Here is a 17510-nt window from a genome sequence, read left to right as displayed (position 1 = left end):
ATAGGATTCCTGTGGCATAGAGCATGTGCAGTTGTGTCCAAATTGACCTTTTGACCAAGTTTGTTGTTTTTACAAGTTCAGAGCGCGATCTTGTCACAGCAGCGCGGTACACGGGCGCCGCTAGTCAGTCACGCTACGGCGCACAACCAAAGTCGCATTGAATAGTTTTCAGAAGTCCGTCACAATATCGACTGTAAGATAATCAGTCGTCACTACGAAGCATACACAGGGATGCGAAGTGTAGACGGCTGATTGGAATTAGTCTAGTATGTGTGTCACTTATGGAGGGTACAGAGATTAGAGACAAAGAGTACAGACTCCGCCATGTTTGCTTGTCACTCGTGGAGGGTAAATAGTGTACCTCCGGATAAATTTGCTATGCGCTCGTCGGCAAACTGTGATTCAAAGTATGTTATTCTTTGCATTGGGCTATTCCATTTAAAATCCACATTCCCCTGTGGAAGATTTTGGAAATATCTTCCACAGGGGAGTATAATTCAAATGGAATTAATACGATAGCAGCTCCATTTGAAACACAGCCTCCCCTCAGTGGAAGATTCAAGTTGAATCTTTCTCAGAGGGTGTATGAAGTTCAAATGGAGCTGCTAATGTGTTCATTCCATTTGAAATTCATACTCCCACTGTGGGAGATTATTTCCAAAATCTTCCACAGGGGTAGTGTGGATTTTAAATGGAATAGCCCTTGTAAGTGTAACACGTTGTGTGTAAATTAACATTTTTAACGCTCAAACTTAGATACGCAAATTATCCTTCAAGTTCAAGCTCTTGTTGAAATACCCAGGGCAATTACATATGGGGCAATTTTGAGTGGGTACTCTCAAGCTTAAATATGCAAAGTATCTTTTGATTTGAAACTCTTGTCGAAAAAACACCAGAGTAATTACACATGGGGCAATTTTGAGTTGGTACTCTTTGAGTATAATGTCTTTGACATAGCTCACCATCTTGGATTGTCATGTCTGGGGACACAAATTGTACCTTTGGCAAATTTTAACACATGATATTTCAAATTTCAAGATTGGTAAATGTGCGCTTACGGTGTTGCTCAAGCTGAAAAATAAGTCCAAAATGACAAAAATAAATTATCTGGAAAACTTTGCTCAAATTGAAAATAAAAAAGGTCCGGATAAAATCGGGAAAACTTGCATCCTTGCTACATACCTTAGACACTTCTTTATCAGATAAGATTTTGCCTCGTTGTGAAGGATCCTCTAATTGTATTGCCATGTGTTCACTATCTTTAGCCTTGGTGTGCGTAGCTTTCTTTGCTCTTAATAACTCATTTTTCTTGTCATGTAATGTCTTGATTGCTTTGTCTACCGTGACTTCAACCTAAAATGAAACCAAGATAATAAAAAAATAAACATAAGAATGTTAGTTTTTATATATTAAGTTTGAATCATGTAACAGAAAAAGCAACAACAAACAAGCAAACAAAGGGTTTTTGTAAAAAGCATTATAGTGCAACCAAGTATTTTGATACCAATTAAAAAATCTAGTTATAATAAAAATATCTAATTATCGATCATCTGAGCCCACTCGGTCCACACAGATACTTGCGTTAAACGTTAAGCACATACTATAGAATAAGTGTGACCATTCAAGAATTGACCAATTTCAGTCTTCGAATGTGGCCATCGCACAATCTTCGAAGGTTGCGATTGTGTTGCGATTCCATGAAAGACACAGTGAACACAGTAGATATGTGCTCTCATGACCGAGAATTAACTATTTTGATTATATATGAAATGATTCTACATTCTACCCCAGAGCATCTAAATATGATCTAACATTTATGCAATACAATATATATTACCATCTTTTTCCAAATAAATATACTTTATTTGTGAAGCATAAATTACGCAGTGCATCCGATCAGATAGATCCAATTGGCAATGACGGTATTCGCAACCTCCAGTAAAAGCAATTTTGATTTTCTATATAACCATTCAATAATGATCCACCCTTTAAGGCGAGTTGCAGTGGTGCTTGAGCTAGTGGTGATTGTATTAAAATATTGAGAAAAATAAAGTCTGCACTCACAGGGAAAGGTACGGGTTATGTGGTTTCATTTTCCCCACATGTGCGGTTTTTTCCTGGGAGGAGAGGTGGGGGGAAATGGTGCAAAACTTTTGTTTTGGCCTAATGTTTGTCTAAGTCAATGACTGCAATACATATATGGAAATATAAATGTGACCAGTGGCTTCCTCGACTCACTTCTTATCAGATCAATGTAGTACCCTGCAGAAATAAACTGTTATAAGCAAAATGACCAAAACTGGACAAATATGACCTGAAGGTTCTGACTGGCCTTAAGAACTTGCCTCACTTGACTTGTATGACTTCCAATGATAAAGAACTTCAAAAAACTACATGAAGATCACATCACATGTAACACTTATCTCCTGCAGACACCTGGATCGGTGGGGGAGGGGGTCTAGAGGTTTTAGGCTCCTATGTTTTAGCCTATTTGAAGGCTCAAGGAGAGCTATTTTGGGCATATTAGATTTCATAAATTAAAATTCAAAGCATTAATACACTGCATCAAAAACTCACTTCCCTGAAGCACCAAATTGCCATTAACAATTTTTTTAGCATGAAAATCTGTTGGGAAATTGTAAAATTCTCAATTCTAATCATATCCTTCGGGTCACTTACTGGCAGCCAGGGTCCAGATTATAAACACTATGGCATTTAGTCAAACATTAGGATATTACGCTTGAAATCTATAAACCCCTATGGACGACATGATCTGAATCTTCCACACAGGGAGTGTGAATATCAAATGGAGTTACCTGAATAAAGGACTCCATTTGAAATCTACACCCCCTGTGTGGGAAATTAATGTCATGTCTTCCATATGGGGAGTATGGATTTCAACTGGAATAGCCCTATCCACCTGGATACATTTAAGGGTCAAAAATGACATACTGGTAATTAGTGTGCCCTACAAAGCAAAAAAGAAAGATAACCCATTCACTCAAGCCTCATAAGGGGTCAGCCCATAATGATCTACACCATCATGCATGCATCACACCAGTATGAGTCAGATGCCTAACATAACCATTAACTAAGTCTAATAATGAATGGGTCAAGATATTATGTAAGGCTGCCTGGAGAAGATTAACAATTAAAGATTAAAGTATTTTGATGTGTCCCATACTCAAACTAGAGTTTTGAAACTGATACATCAGTTTCAATCTCATGAAAATAATTATTTTGAAGGACCCAAAAACATGAATAGAGACCCTATTATCTTATCACCCTTCCCGTTTTGTCAAAAAATAAATAAATAAATAAAAAATCATCATTAAGAGAACTTTTGCAGAAAAGATGTTTAATTTGCAATGTACCCTCTCTGTGATTTTCAATGACATTTTGACACCCATATGTAAAATCTGCTTATTAAGAATTCCAAAATTTAACACATTTCCATATCATTGTTTTCTTTTACACAAAGAAAGGTGAGATATTAATATCTTTATATTCACCGCAAATATGTGCCTCATGTACACCTTTGTTAGTCTAAATATGTGCTTTGAATATAATTATTCATAGATACGATACGATCCTGTACATGCTGCAATACCTTTAAAACAGCTTCCCGACGGTCCCCCATGCTCTGGGGAATTCAATTTATACAGAAACAAAGTCATGTTGTAATTAAAAAATTGTTTTATCAATGACAGGCCTCTTTCAGAACACTTTTGTGTTCTAATTAATTAATGACTGTCAAGAAACCTACAGCATATAACTTGGGCCAAGATAAGCTCAGTAAGTTAGTCTAGAATTCTATAACATGTAACCTGGGCCAAGACATGATCAATAAGTTAGTCATTGTAAGAATGAAAGAAATACATATAATTGATACAAGAAGCAAATACATATATGGAAAATCTGTCTTATTTCACTTAAGGCTCTTTGTCAAAATCAAAACAATAAAAAAAATTTCACTTGGAACACAAATGTTTTCACAGCCAATTGCGAGAAAAATCACAAGGTTAGAAAAGTTTACTCAAAAACATTTTTGAAAACTTGCTGCAGAACATTCTAACATCATAATGTTGAAAAAAAATTTTACAATAGCGTATTTAAAAGGTTGCTTTCTTCATACCAAACACTTACATTTCCTAGCCTTTATAACCACACATTTAATGTTATATTTTAACACATTTTGATCAAAATATTTTGCTGGGTATACTCTGCCTCTGATTTATAACCTGTAGTTCCTTCAACTTGACACAGGGCATTGTGTTCTAGATATCTATCATATCTATCATATTCCATCAAGGATATTAATCATTAACAGATGGTAAATAGCTTGTTTGGCTAGAATACAATATCACATAGCCCAATTGTTCATGATTACTCTACATGTAAGTGAACAAATAAACAAACAAACATGCATGCATGCTTTCTAACCTACATTACACTTGCATTCTGCACGTATAGTCCATATATCTACCTCAAATCACCGGCACTAGGTTTGAAGTTCAGCGTGTTCTGCGTTAGCTTAGCGTTATACTTGGTGCGTGTACATACTTTAAATCTCGCGATCAACATGCTGCATATGTACACACAAGAAACCACGCTAAGCCAATGCAGCACACGCTGAACTTCAAAGCTAGTGCTGGTTACTCGAGGTAGATATATCCCGGGGGGGTACTCAAGTTTGGTTTTGGTAGGGACGTGCCGCTGAGATTTTGGAAGTAGACCCATAAATATACCAATTTTTCAAGAAATTTGGACCCATTGATATACCAAAAGTCAAAATTTTCGGCCGAATTTACCCAAAATTGTCTTAGTTTTTACAAATTTTCCAAAAATTTTGGGAAAATTTGGAAAATTTTGTCGAGATTAAGGAAAAATTGGGCTGTTTTCCCGAAAAAATTTTGAAAAAGGACCCATTCATATACCAAAATAGGCTTTGAAAAAGGGGTCATTGATATACCAGAAGGCTGAAAATGCTACCCATGTTTGCGGCACGTCCCGTATGGTCATTTGTACTGAGTACCCCCGGAGATATATGGACTATAGTCAGGGTTTAAGGACATATTTTGCCAAACATGTTGTGATACTCACTTGAGTCAGTGGGGGAATCCGTACAAATGGCCATACAGGGATGTGCTGCAAACATGGGTAACATTTCTCTGGTTCCAAATCCACTGCTTTACAGCAATATCCCTTCTCTCATAACCCAACTATCAATTAACTACAGTGGGGGGCATTGGGGGGAAGTGAATGTCAGGGAAAATCAACAAATTTTGCGCAAAATTGCCACAAAAAGTGGAAATGTACGTCATTTGGTTTTTTTTGGGGGGGGGAGGGCAAGAAAAATATTTGGATATTTGGGGGAATGCCCCCCTTGCCTCCCCGTAGCGCTACAACTGATTTTAATCTAGTATATAAAAGTATTTTTTCTATTCAAATCTATTAAGTTAAAACTACTATATATCATGAGATATAAAAGACTATGAATGATTTTGTTCTTACCGTTCTTCTATTCTTGACTTGCTGGTCGACAGAAAGCTTCAGCGGCTTATGAACCTCTTCATGTAACATCTCCCCATAAACCCTGAAAATTGCATACGATACACCAAATGATAATATTACTTAATGATCGCATGTATTGTTACTATACTAGAAAGACCGTGGCATATATGTATGTGAACAACATACATATATGCCACTTTAAAATACCAATTTAAAATTATCATCCACTCTGGCTCTGGCTTTAAAAACATCAAGAATTTGTGCATTTCTTTGCCTACTCATCCTCATTTCAGAAAAAAACATTACTACATTTGCACACAGTTGGGCAATCAGGAAAGGGGGTTCCAAGGAGATGCCCTCTGCATGATTTGAATAGAAAAAATACTTTTATTCCACTTAAATTAAAATCATCGAAAGGATGCATGCAGGATCATGTTTTGGCAAGACATTTTTGGAAGCTTGAAGGAAATGGTAAAAGGAATTCAGGTATCTTTAAAAATCTGTAAAAATTACTCAGTTTTCAAAAAGTTTCATAAACATAATCCTGTGTGCACCCGTAAATCTTCTCTCACAACAAAGACAATTGTACAACTTTTCTGGACCCCATTCACACCAGAGATAGTTAATCTTCATTAGCTAATTAAGCGTGCATTCACATTGTGCTTAACAGAGATTGAATTAAGTCCTGTTCATATGTGACATGATCAAGGGGAATGAGTCAGATGTCGCTAATATTGTTTTTGAGATATTGGCAAAACCAGTGTTCAAATTCTTTTTTTTTATACTGTTTTTTTTATGATGATCGAAAGAAGAGATGTGCATTCACATCAGAAGAATCTCATTATTTAATCTTCATCGAATGAAGTCATTTCCCTGGTGAGTCATGTTTTATGTAAGAAGTAAAATAGCTTCAAGGGGCTGTAGCTGATATTGATATCTGTTAATAATATACCATCCCTTGGTCACAGACAATGGCATCACAGATGCACGATGGATTAAATAATATATCGGGAAATAAACAGGTTATATTATATACTTCTCTCCATAAGTTAAAACAATATGTTCTGATCAGATGTCTCAAGATTTAAGACATTCATTATAAGGTTTATACTAGACCTGTAGCCTGGATTTATTTTGGGGGAGGGGGGAGGCTCAAAAAGGGACCTCATGCAAATGTTCCCTTCAAGAAAGAGCTGATTTGAATGTTTTTACCTAAAAAGTGGATCTTTTGTGAATTTTTCCTTTGTAAAAGGGCAGATTTTCAACATTCTTACCAAAAAAAGTGGACATTTTTTTAAATTCAAATTGGCATCAGGGGGGGTCCCTACATCCCACTTTCCCCACTGGCTACAGTTCTGGTATAAACTATTATACCTGTGTGCTTCAGCCTCTGCTCCTAACTGTACACAAACTATATTCCATGCTGACATCAAAGATCTGAAGGAAAAAAAACAAGTAGTATTTCCATGTTAAATTTTACAAGAAAAATAAAAACAATCGGAGCATAGAATCACTGCACTTTACACACAGTTGACACAATCAGCTCCAATGCTTCCAACAATGATTCTTGTGATATGAATGGTTTTGATTTTGCTATAAAAGTCACAGAGGAAAAAAGGAAATTGCACACTTAAACTAATTTCCTCAACAAAGCAATCTTTTTGCTTGATTTCACGACTCAAGGACCTTTCCCAGCCCTGCATCATTCAAAACACAAGGCAATATTCCTAACAAAAATATTTTGATATGATTTATCAATACAATTCAATAGCAACATTATGAAAACAGCAAAATTACATTTGATCAGAATCTATTTTAAGCATTTCCATCAATACAATTGTGAAAATGTCAAATCTATCAAATCTAAAATGCTTTGTATTCATTTGGTAATAAATTTATAATGACTGTCGGTGTCTGTGAGTGGGGGTGAGTGTGTGTTAGAATAGTATTTCCAATATTCAGTGTTTGATATAGGTAATGTAATATTACTATTCCAGATGGTTTATTGCTTTCACTGTGATATGCAATGACACCGCCTTCCATAACAGAGAAAAGTGATAAACTATGTAATGATGTCTGATATATCACAAGGGCTCAACAATTTCCACTAGAAAATAGAAATTCTACAATTCATTAAATGGCAAATTTGTTGGGGAAATTTATTTTAAAACTATTGTATGTAAAAACTAGGAATGATGTGTATGCATTTCAAATGGAATAGCCCATTGCGTGCTAAAGCAGCTGCCACATATTTTTTTGAAAGGCCCCTCCGATCTGGAATTATAACAATTTGAAAATCACACCTCATTTTAAATCCAGTCTGGCCACAATTCATAAATACTGTGCATTGAACCATTCATGCATGTAATACCACTGAATACCCAATGCTTGATACTTCAGGTACAGGACTGCTAAGAATTTGTGGACAGAATTCAAAATGAACTGTCACCATAAAATCTGATACTTCAAGAAAGAAGCTGTCAATTTTCAACATTAAAATAAGTCTATGAAAGCTGTCTTAGGCCTTAAAAAATTGTTTGCTTGGGGTAACCCGACCAACCCTAAAAGTAAGCAAGACCCTAAATTTAAATTAAAAATTTTAAAAATTTAAAAAAAAAAGGTTCCAAGGCCTCTATCAAACACAATTTAAAGCTTTAAAAGTGTGTGTAAATTTGTTTGTTTTTTAATCCCTACCTACCTACCCTTTTTCTTATGTTATGCATGTTATGCCAATCAAACATTTTTAGGCCTTATTAGACAAGTGCATAAATTATTCAATCTTGTTTGCTTCAGAATTAAAAAATACTGAAAAAAATAAATTTCTGATGGAACAGTTCAATCAGTGATACCCTGTACACTATGCACATTCTTTGCACCTTACTTTTCAAAAGGGTTGAAACTATAAAACAGGGATGATGACCAATTTGTGCTACTGTATATCAATATAACTCTATATACCCATAACCAGGGGCAACCTTTACTCTCAATATTATCCTTGATTTATCCATTGCAATCATCTTCAAAAAAAGGATGTTAGGCTATTAATTTTTGCTCTCCATTACTTTGATTAGAAATTGTTCTTGGTCAAAAAAACAAACTAAGTAGTACTTTTTAAGCTTTTTTTGTTCCCTGCTCCCTGGTCTTCTTTTACTTACCCCACAGTATCTTTTGAAGCTTTTGTTGATTTGGTAGCTAATTTAGATAAACCTTTAGCATATGTAGATTCTAATTCAGCCCTGAAAATGAAAAGTTATGAGTATTACTGTTAGTTAAATCATGAAAACATAAAAGATTAAATAAATTTGCATAAGGTGATCACTTTGAAAACATATTCATCAGTTATCAGTCAAATTAATTATTGTCCTTGTCCTTGTCTTTTTTTCTTCTTTTTTTCGTCTTTTCCTTCAGCTTCTCATCCCAATCGCAGAATTCATTATGATAATCCTCACCATCATGGTTATCATCATTATCATTATCATCATCATCATGGTCACCATTTTTTTATAAAATAATATTCTAAAAAGTATTTAGAATATTAGAATTTGGTGTATTAATGTACAAATAGTTTCTTATTAGTTTCTTCCTATTTCAAAATTTGTTGAATTATTTTGTCATCTTCAGGATAAGAAGCCCTTGGATACTATATTTTGGTTCACCTCAAGTTCGGTAGTGACATACATGCGTATTTCGCTCTGTGCTGAGTTAACAGTTTGTCAGCATACTTGTGGCGCAACCACGAAAAAAGCATTGACGTCACTACCGAACTTGAGGGGAACCAAATTATATAGTATGAAGAAATGTATGGCAGAAATCTGTCTTTGAGCTGGATACTTACCTCTCAGCTAATATTGCCAATAAATCTTTACTAAAGTCATGTGCCACTTTCATGTGCTTCCGCAGCTCATCGTAGCCCTCCTCATCCTGTATCATACAAACAAACAAAAAGACAGACACAACGTTAACAAAGAGTTGCAAGAACTTCAATACTATCATTTTCAGCTGCCACCTGGATACATCAAAATACATCATTAATCAATTCACTTCAACCATATACATTCTTACTGCACAAGATTGTGGTTATCTCCAACAGCTTCCCATTTTACGTCTAAGTGTGGTGGTGCAAATATGCTAAACCTTATGCCCAGAAAGCAACTGCTGATGCTCAAATCTACACCTGCATAACTTGCTCCCACTCAACTGCTTCAGTAATGCCATTTTAGCATGTATCTTTATCACATTTTGAACATGTGTTTATACCCTAAACTTGTAGAATCCCTGGAAAATCCTCAGCTTTTCTTGTGCTGGAACGCCAGTTTTTGTAAAGCTATGATGGCAAGGAACAGGAGAAACTACTGGTTTATCTAAAATCCCCATGATGGGTGTAAATGGCTCCTCTACATGAGTACAGTACAATTATGGTAAACTAGTAAAACATCTCCAGTTTCCTTGCCCTTATATTCACCAAATGTTCTATTGTTCTTGGCACAATTCTTGCACATTTCCTTTTTGATAAAAGTGTTTGATTAAATAGGCCTATAAATGAATCTATAGCTATTAATATTATCTTTTTTTCATATTCTCAGAATCTGTAAGTAAGCCTTGAACTATTTTTCACACACATGACATATTGCACATTGTAGCTGGTAATGACGGTCTAAAAGTTCGTCAACCTAAGTAAAAACTACAAGGATGCAAATGACTGTTGACGAAATGGTCTACTAGTATTCAATCAATGTCACTGGCATATCAAGAGGACCATCCGGCCTCAGGGCTGATTCAGTGACCTTTGCTTCTATTTTTAAAAAATTCATTAAAGGGGGGGTAACCCTATCGGTTTAGGATATGGATTCTCTTCAAACTTACACACAATGTCAAATATTATCCCCTTTATCAATCTATGTGAGAAAACAGGAACAATTTCAGCATAAATGTGAATAATTAGCATATTAGCAAGCCAATACACTGGTACGCGTGCATTGCATTCTGGTCAGGCATCTCGATACAACGGCCGGGCTCATGGCCCGGTGGAAACAGGAAGTGTTAGCCTTGGCACTGAAAACCGGCTCGCCGCTGTACACTTTTATACCCTCTATTCATACTGATTAATCTTAAAAAACATTACATATCACTGCGCTCATTATCATTCTTGACAAGATAGCCCATGCTGTACTTACTTCACTTAATTATTTCTTTATTTTTAGCTATATGATGCACATTTTCACATATTTATGATTTTTCTTTGTTTTATTTTTTAACTAATTTTTTAATGGGGGGAGGTGCTCTCATAATTTTTTTCATATTCCTCGTATCATGCTTGACAATATAGGTCATGTTTCCTAAATTTATTTTGCCTCTTATGTATTTCTTTATTTTTGTTTTTTGTTTTATATCATTATTGCGCCATCTATAGTTTGACATTAGGGGGCCTATTTGATGTATTTTTGCGGACGAATTGGTACTGGGGTGAAGTCTTCCTAATCTATTCCGATTTCATTCTATGACTACCCAAAACTCCTGTGTCGTGTAAAATGCGAACAACTGGTAACCTGTAAAAACCGCTGTGTTTCATGATTTCTCCGAAATACATCGACTTGGGCGTCAAATTTCAGGATAGTAATGAGAAAAATAGTATCTATTATGTGATACCAAAACCTCATCAACAATGAAAAAATCGGGGATGATGCTGTCGATCGGGTTACGGACCTTTAACAGCCTCACTTTCAAAATTCATCAGCAGCCCCCCTTCAAATACTGGGACCCGTCACTGTACTTAGGCCTTGCTCCCACCCCCATAGAACAAGACAAGGAAGCGAAAAAAGATGGAAGAATGATGTGAGAGAAGACAACATCAAAGTTATTGCATTACACTCTTTGACACCAGCAATCGCTGCACTTGAGTATTGCCATCAAACTGAGGACATTTGAAACAATGTTTACAATCAACATACCGAGGACCAAAATTGCAGCTTTTGTGGTTTTATAGCTATGTATGATACATGGTACAAAATTTGCCTACCAGCTATGGTCATTATTCTAACCCTAACCGCGTTTAAAGGGCTTTTTGGCGACGGGAAGGGAAAGAAGGAAAGAATAAAGAGAGAAAAGAAAGAACAAAGTTGTTTGCTTTGGGCGGGATTCGAACCCGAGACCCCTCGCATGCCAAGCACTGGGTCAGCAAACACTTTGCCACGGGTCTTGGGCTTCGCTGGCCAGCGAAACCGTGCCTATATATCACTTAGGGCGATTGGGTCATCACACCACGTGGGATGCATGCACGAACAGCGCATATATCAAGTAGTATTTTGTAGCATTCAGGAGGGTTAGGGTTAAGGAAGCCTATACTGAGTTTCGATAGTGGTAACCTAACCCTAACCGCCTAAGGGCTTTTTGGCGACGGGAAGGGAAAGAAGGAAAGAATAAAGAGAGAAAAGAAAGAACGAAGTTGTTTGCTCTGGGCGGGATTCGAACCCGAGACCCCTCGCATGCCAAGCACTGGGTCGGCGACACTTTGCCACGGGTCTTGGGCTTCGCTGGCCAGCGAAACCGTGCCTATATATCACTAGGGCGATTGCGTCATCACACCACGTGGGATGCATGCACGAACAGCGCATATTATCAAGTAGTATTTTGTAGCATTCAGGAGGGTTAGGGTTAATGCACAAAAGCTGATGCATGGTGGCCTAACAGTTGGAGCGTATCATAATAGAGTGTCCGTCCGTCCGCTATCGCGTGGTGCGATATCGCGTGCTCACGGTGAGCTACTGCGAAGTATCAACTAGGGTGTGCGCAGAGTACCGCATCGGGCATCGGAAAGCATTACAGTGTGACTAACAGGTGCATCTTATCGGACCAATAGGTCTATTTTCAAGACATGATTAACATAAATATCATCAGTTATGGTAAGGCCTATATAACCCATTTGCGTTCACATTTCTCCCGATTGAATTGACGGCCTACATTCAGACACTACTAGAATTTCGGGGTATTTTTGGGTCCTCCAATGTGGTAGCAGGACAGGGCTTGGAAGAGGCGAACGATTATGGGTACCGAAGTAAGCGTTACAGCTACAAAACAGAGTTGATTAAGTTGTGTCTTAATCATGGGAGACGTATATCGACATAATATCGTAGTTTGAAAAGTCAGGACAAGTATAATATGGGTAACGGGTGTTGGGTAATTAGAGATAGGCCTATCACGAGAACCTCCCAACCCGAGAACCGTGAAATCTAGTAACTTATAACCGCAAGGTAGCGGGTTCAAACCCCATCAGGGGCAACAAGTTGTGTTCTTGGGCAAGACACTTTACGTTGCTTGTTGCATCATCATTTCTCTCTTTTCTCTTTCTCCCTTTCTGTTCACTCCTTTCCTTTTTTTACGTTTTTACGGGGTGCATCCCCTCTTTCCTACTTTTCCTATTTTTACAGGGGGCATCACCCTTTGGTCCCCCTGGATCCGCAACTGGTCATTTGAGCTACTGTGAGTCATACTGGTGCCGTTGCCATAAGGTATATATCCTACAGGCAGAGGAATATATGTAAAGCGTATTGAATAAATTGAAAAGGCGCTATAAAAATGCCGACATATATTAAATTGCGACCTACAGCAGACCTCCGCGAACTGAGGACAGTGCTCGTTGACAGGTAGGTCCATGGTTTAATGTGAAAATCTTGTGTATAGTGTCGTCGTTTGCAGGCAAACAAACACCGACACACCCACACACATTCACACTGAGCTTAGAGTATTAGACACTAAAGAAAAGTGTTAATATCTTAATCGCTTGGCCAATTATCTCTAATAACCAATGACAGACATTGAAGATACATGGAACATGTGTAAGGAAGACCATAACCACAGTAATTAATGAATTGTATTATGCCTTTCACAAAGTCTAACCCTGTCTAGAGTTTTAATACTAAACATGACATAACCCTTTATCCATATTGCAATGTACGATAGGATAGGAGAGGAAACGGTCTTAATATAATTAGCACTTGATTAAACAAATCAATTACATGTAGTTCCATTTTTGGTTACTTGTTTTTATACTATTGGTTAAATATGTTTTTCATTGCAATGCCTGTGCAAGTTGAGACTTCTGAGATAGATACTTTTTAAGATCCAATGTTTAAAGTAGGCATCTTTTTAGTGGCGGCACCACGAGGGGACATGCGGGGGTCCCCCCAGACAGAACTCTTGCCCTCCTGTTTCCCCCCAGTAAAAACCTGAAATTACGATCTTTTTGCGGTAATTTTGGGCAAAATTTGTTGATTGTGTACCCCCTGAAATTCACTTTGCCCCTCAATGCCCCCATAAAAAAAAAAATCCTGGCACCGCCACTGCATCTTTTTCACTTTTTTTTTGTGCTTCCTCCGCCGCAGTCTCTCTTCCCCATGACGCACCCAGACTATTTCGGACATGAACTTATTCATTACACATCCAAATGACATGAGTTTTGTTTGTATTTTAAAGAGGACATAAATGAAAATAAAATGTAAATATTTATATAGTGCTTTATGCCGTAAACATCCTCAAAGCACTTTACATTTATTCCGCCGTCATTAGAATTTGTCGGAACCATGTTTGCTGCCTACAAATGGCTCAGGGTTCATCAGTACAACAACTGTGACTACCCCTAACAGCTTCCCATTGCACCTGAGTGGGGTGAGGCAAGCGAGGCAAAGCACCTTGCCCAAGGGCGCAACACGGTTGTGGGACTGGGACTGGAACCCACGCACATCGAACAAGCTTTCAGATTATGAATCCAAGGCTGTAACCACTGAACCACCATGTCCTCGACATAATTAGCTACAAAACGATACCAACATTTTTAAAAGTAACACCATCAATATTTCTCAATCAAAGTTAAATTAAATCAAGAAAAAGTATTTTTCCTGTAAACAACTCCCCCCTCCATATTCAGAGGACCTATTCATGACATATGTGATCATGTATAGATATTTCTTTAAAACCAAAGTACATATAACATACTGTACCCTTTTTAACCTGTAAAGTTCATTTTGCGATTTTGAGCCAAGAGAGTAATAATAAATAGCTTAACCATATCTCCTCCACACTAAATCAATTACCTTCAGGAAAGCCCATGTCAACTCTTATCCTGCAGAACAGCATCTACTCCCCCATTCCAAAAAAAAATACAGCACTAATTTTTTGAAATTAAAAAAATATTATCCTGTTTTGTCAAATGAAACATAGCTAAATCCTAATCCTTTATTTAGTTAGTCCCAACTGATAATAGAAGTCAAATTTTAATAGTTTTGCAATTTGAGATATGATGGTGATGGTCCAAAAACATGCAATTTTGCATATGCAGACTTGAAACTTTTCCTCTTTTCAGCTGATATCCTCTTTTTTTATTCCTGAAATTTATGTGTTTTCTTTTATTTTCAGCCCAATTTGAGTCATTTTACCCCAATTTTATGCTGTTTTTCAGCGTTTTTTGAGCATTTTCAGCTTTTCCTTTTATTATAAAGACCCTGTTTCAGGTCTGCATATGTTTTCCTACAATTGTAGTGACAAAATTGTAAGACTTGGCACAAGTCTAAGCATTCAAAATCTTGAGTATAGGCTAAGAGTTAGCTCATAATTTTAATATCTTATGTTATTTTTTGCTAAATGGTTATGAAAAAGATTGGAAAATGTGTTTTCCAAAAATTAGAATGCATAACTTGAAATTAGCCTTTGTTCAAGTCTTTGGGCCTGATTGTCGCAGAAAATGAAAAAGGTCGAAAAACACCCTAAAAATGCATGTTTTTGGCCCTTATTTCCAAAAATTGACCAAATATTAAAATTTGACTTTTCTTGTCAGTTAGGACTACCTAAAGGATTAGGATAAGGCTATGTTTCATTTGGCAAAACCGGATAATATTTCTTGCATCCAAAAAAAATAGTTCTGTATTTTTCTGGAATGGGGGAGTAAGTGGATCCACTACATACATGTAAATACACTAGTGCGATATTAAAGATAGGCTAAATAGAGTTGCTTTATGCTCTGCATGCTAGCTATAGACATATTTCAAAATAAAAAGTTCAAAGTGTCGCGAAATTTTCTCAAAATATCAAGAGTTATCTTAAGAACCACTGAACCAATACTAGGCTTGTTTGTACTCTTTTTAATGCATTTTACATGCTGATTTCAAATATGGTCATGAAAATGTACAATTCTGACATTTTTTAATTTTTCACAAAAATTTGCAAAAAATTCATCTGCAGTCGTCACCCGCGTGAAGAGATGTATCATTAATTTGTGTATTGAAATCAGCAGTTTAGGGGGTTTAGTTTACAGTGGTACAAAATGTATATGTAAATGATACAATCACAAAGGCCTATGTACAATAATCTAACTAAAAACGTATTTCCACATTATTTGGATACATACCTTTTTGTGCATATTCTAAATTATAAACAATTTAAATTATTTATGTATGTTACATATTTCAGCGAAATATTTGCAACTCTGAAAATATAATTATGATTGCAAAGTGAGCACCAAAGTTGTGACATGGGCAAAAGCATGAGGCGCCTCAGCTGTCCTGTAGATTGGGAGTGGCTGTTACGTGGTTCTTGGTGAAACAAGCTACAAAGGCAATAGTAACTGGCGACTAATTTCAGATCTGCTTGCAGACCTGATTTAGGCTAGCGTGGAATAGACCCGGGCCAGGGTTTTAACTGTTATTCATAACCTCATGAATATACGCGATGCATGGGATCCAATCATATTTTATTATTTGTAAAAAAAAGTCATTTGTCTCACAATTGACTGCAAAGTGCATAATTGTTCCAATCTTGCACACAAATAACCCATGTTTGCGTATTTAAACGTGCAAACAAGCACACATAATCACCGTAAGCCCGCATACTTGTTGATCGTGTATAATTTAAATGCGCATTAAATCAGTGAAACGGTTCCATTTTGTAAGAAGCGTTACCAAAAGACCAGGTTGCATAATAATGTTTAGCATTTTCACCAAAAGACTCCCATTTCTAAGGGACTCCCATTTTCAGTCAGTCACTAAAAGACCCCATGCATTTCTGCCAACATCAGATGCCCCATTTTTAATGCAGCCTGTCATTGCTCAGAGTCGGGTAATTGCTAATATAGCTAATGCACTTGTACTTTCATATTTGTAATATTACATGGCCCAAAGCCCAATACAAATCCACTAGTACTATTTAGAGTTTCCATTTATATCCATTTTTTAGAGAAGATCATAATTTCCTGCATAATTTTCTGCACCATTAAGCTAAAATCTCAGTATTATTAGGTTGGTATGCCAGAAAGCTATCTTGTCTTTTCCTTATTCAACACAATTAAACCTGTTTACCAATGCATTAAAACCACTGCATGCTCAACTATAACTGAAATAGTAAACTTACGATAAATGCCGGTTTGAAGTGAGTCCCCTTCTTCTTAAAATCACGGCTAAGCGTGAACGCTCCGTGAGTACTACGGCGCTTCAACATGTTTGAAGCCCTGGACTGCGATAACGAGTACCTACGCATCGGCATAGCATATGGTAGGATAGTCAGATCTGGTCTAGAGATAATTCAAGTATGATCACAGTATCATATATATATATAGCTCCTGCTGTGGAGTGACATTAAGAAATACTCAGTCAACCTGCACAATATATATCCACTTGTGTATGGTATAGGTTTAATATAGCAAGGCATGCAGTCACTGCTTCGAGTATATCCCCAGTCTTGTGTTAATCACACAGTCAAGCAGCGCACTGAGACACACATCCAAGTCAGCTATATCTTGCAAACAAGCCCGTGATAAACATACAACCCTACACTATGGACCACGATGGCCTCATCCCAATGGCATAGTTCAATAACCTCAATTAAACACTCATAGTGTTAAATTTGACCTCAAGTTGCAGAGTATGAGTTTTTGTACCCAAATTTTCAAAGGTCATTCAATGAATGTAAAAATGTATTAGGGTTACAGAACTGTGCCCTAATAGATGAACATG

General features: G+C 36.8%; 1 protein-coding gene across 1 annotated transcript in view; it reads right to left on the bottom strand.

Moving 5' to 3' along the window:
* Positions 1–17241, bottom strand: part of LOC140159059 (nostrin-like) — a 38333-nt gene extending 21092 nt beyond the window's left edge. Inside the window, 7 exon segments of the mRNA XM_072182388.1 lie at positions 1183–1353; positions 3611–3643; positions 5515–5596; positions 6889–6951; positions 8670–8750; positions 9350–9435; positions 16909–17241. Coding sequence (XP_072038489.1) covers positions 1183–1353; positions 3611–3643; positions 5515–5596; positions 6889–6951; positions 8670–8750; positions 9350–9435; positions 16909–16995 — 603 coding nt within the window. The 5' untranslated portion in view covers positions 16996–17241.
* Between the last annotated feature and the right edge of the window lie 269 nt (positions 17242–17510).

Source organism: Amphiura filiformis, chromosome 8 (genome assembly GCF_039555335.1).
Source record: "Amphiura filiformis chromosome 8, Afil_fr2py, whole genome shotgun sequence".
NCBI classification, from domain to species: Eukaryota; Metazoa; Echinodermata; class Ophiuroidea; order Amphilepidida; family Amphiuridae; genus Amphiura; species Amphiura filiformis.
Note: the sequence above shows the minus strand (reverse complement) of the source record. Positions and strands in the feature narration are given on the sequence as shown.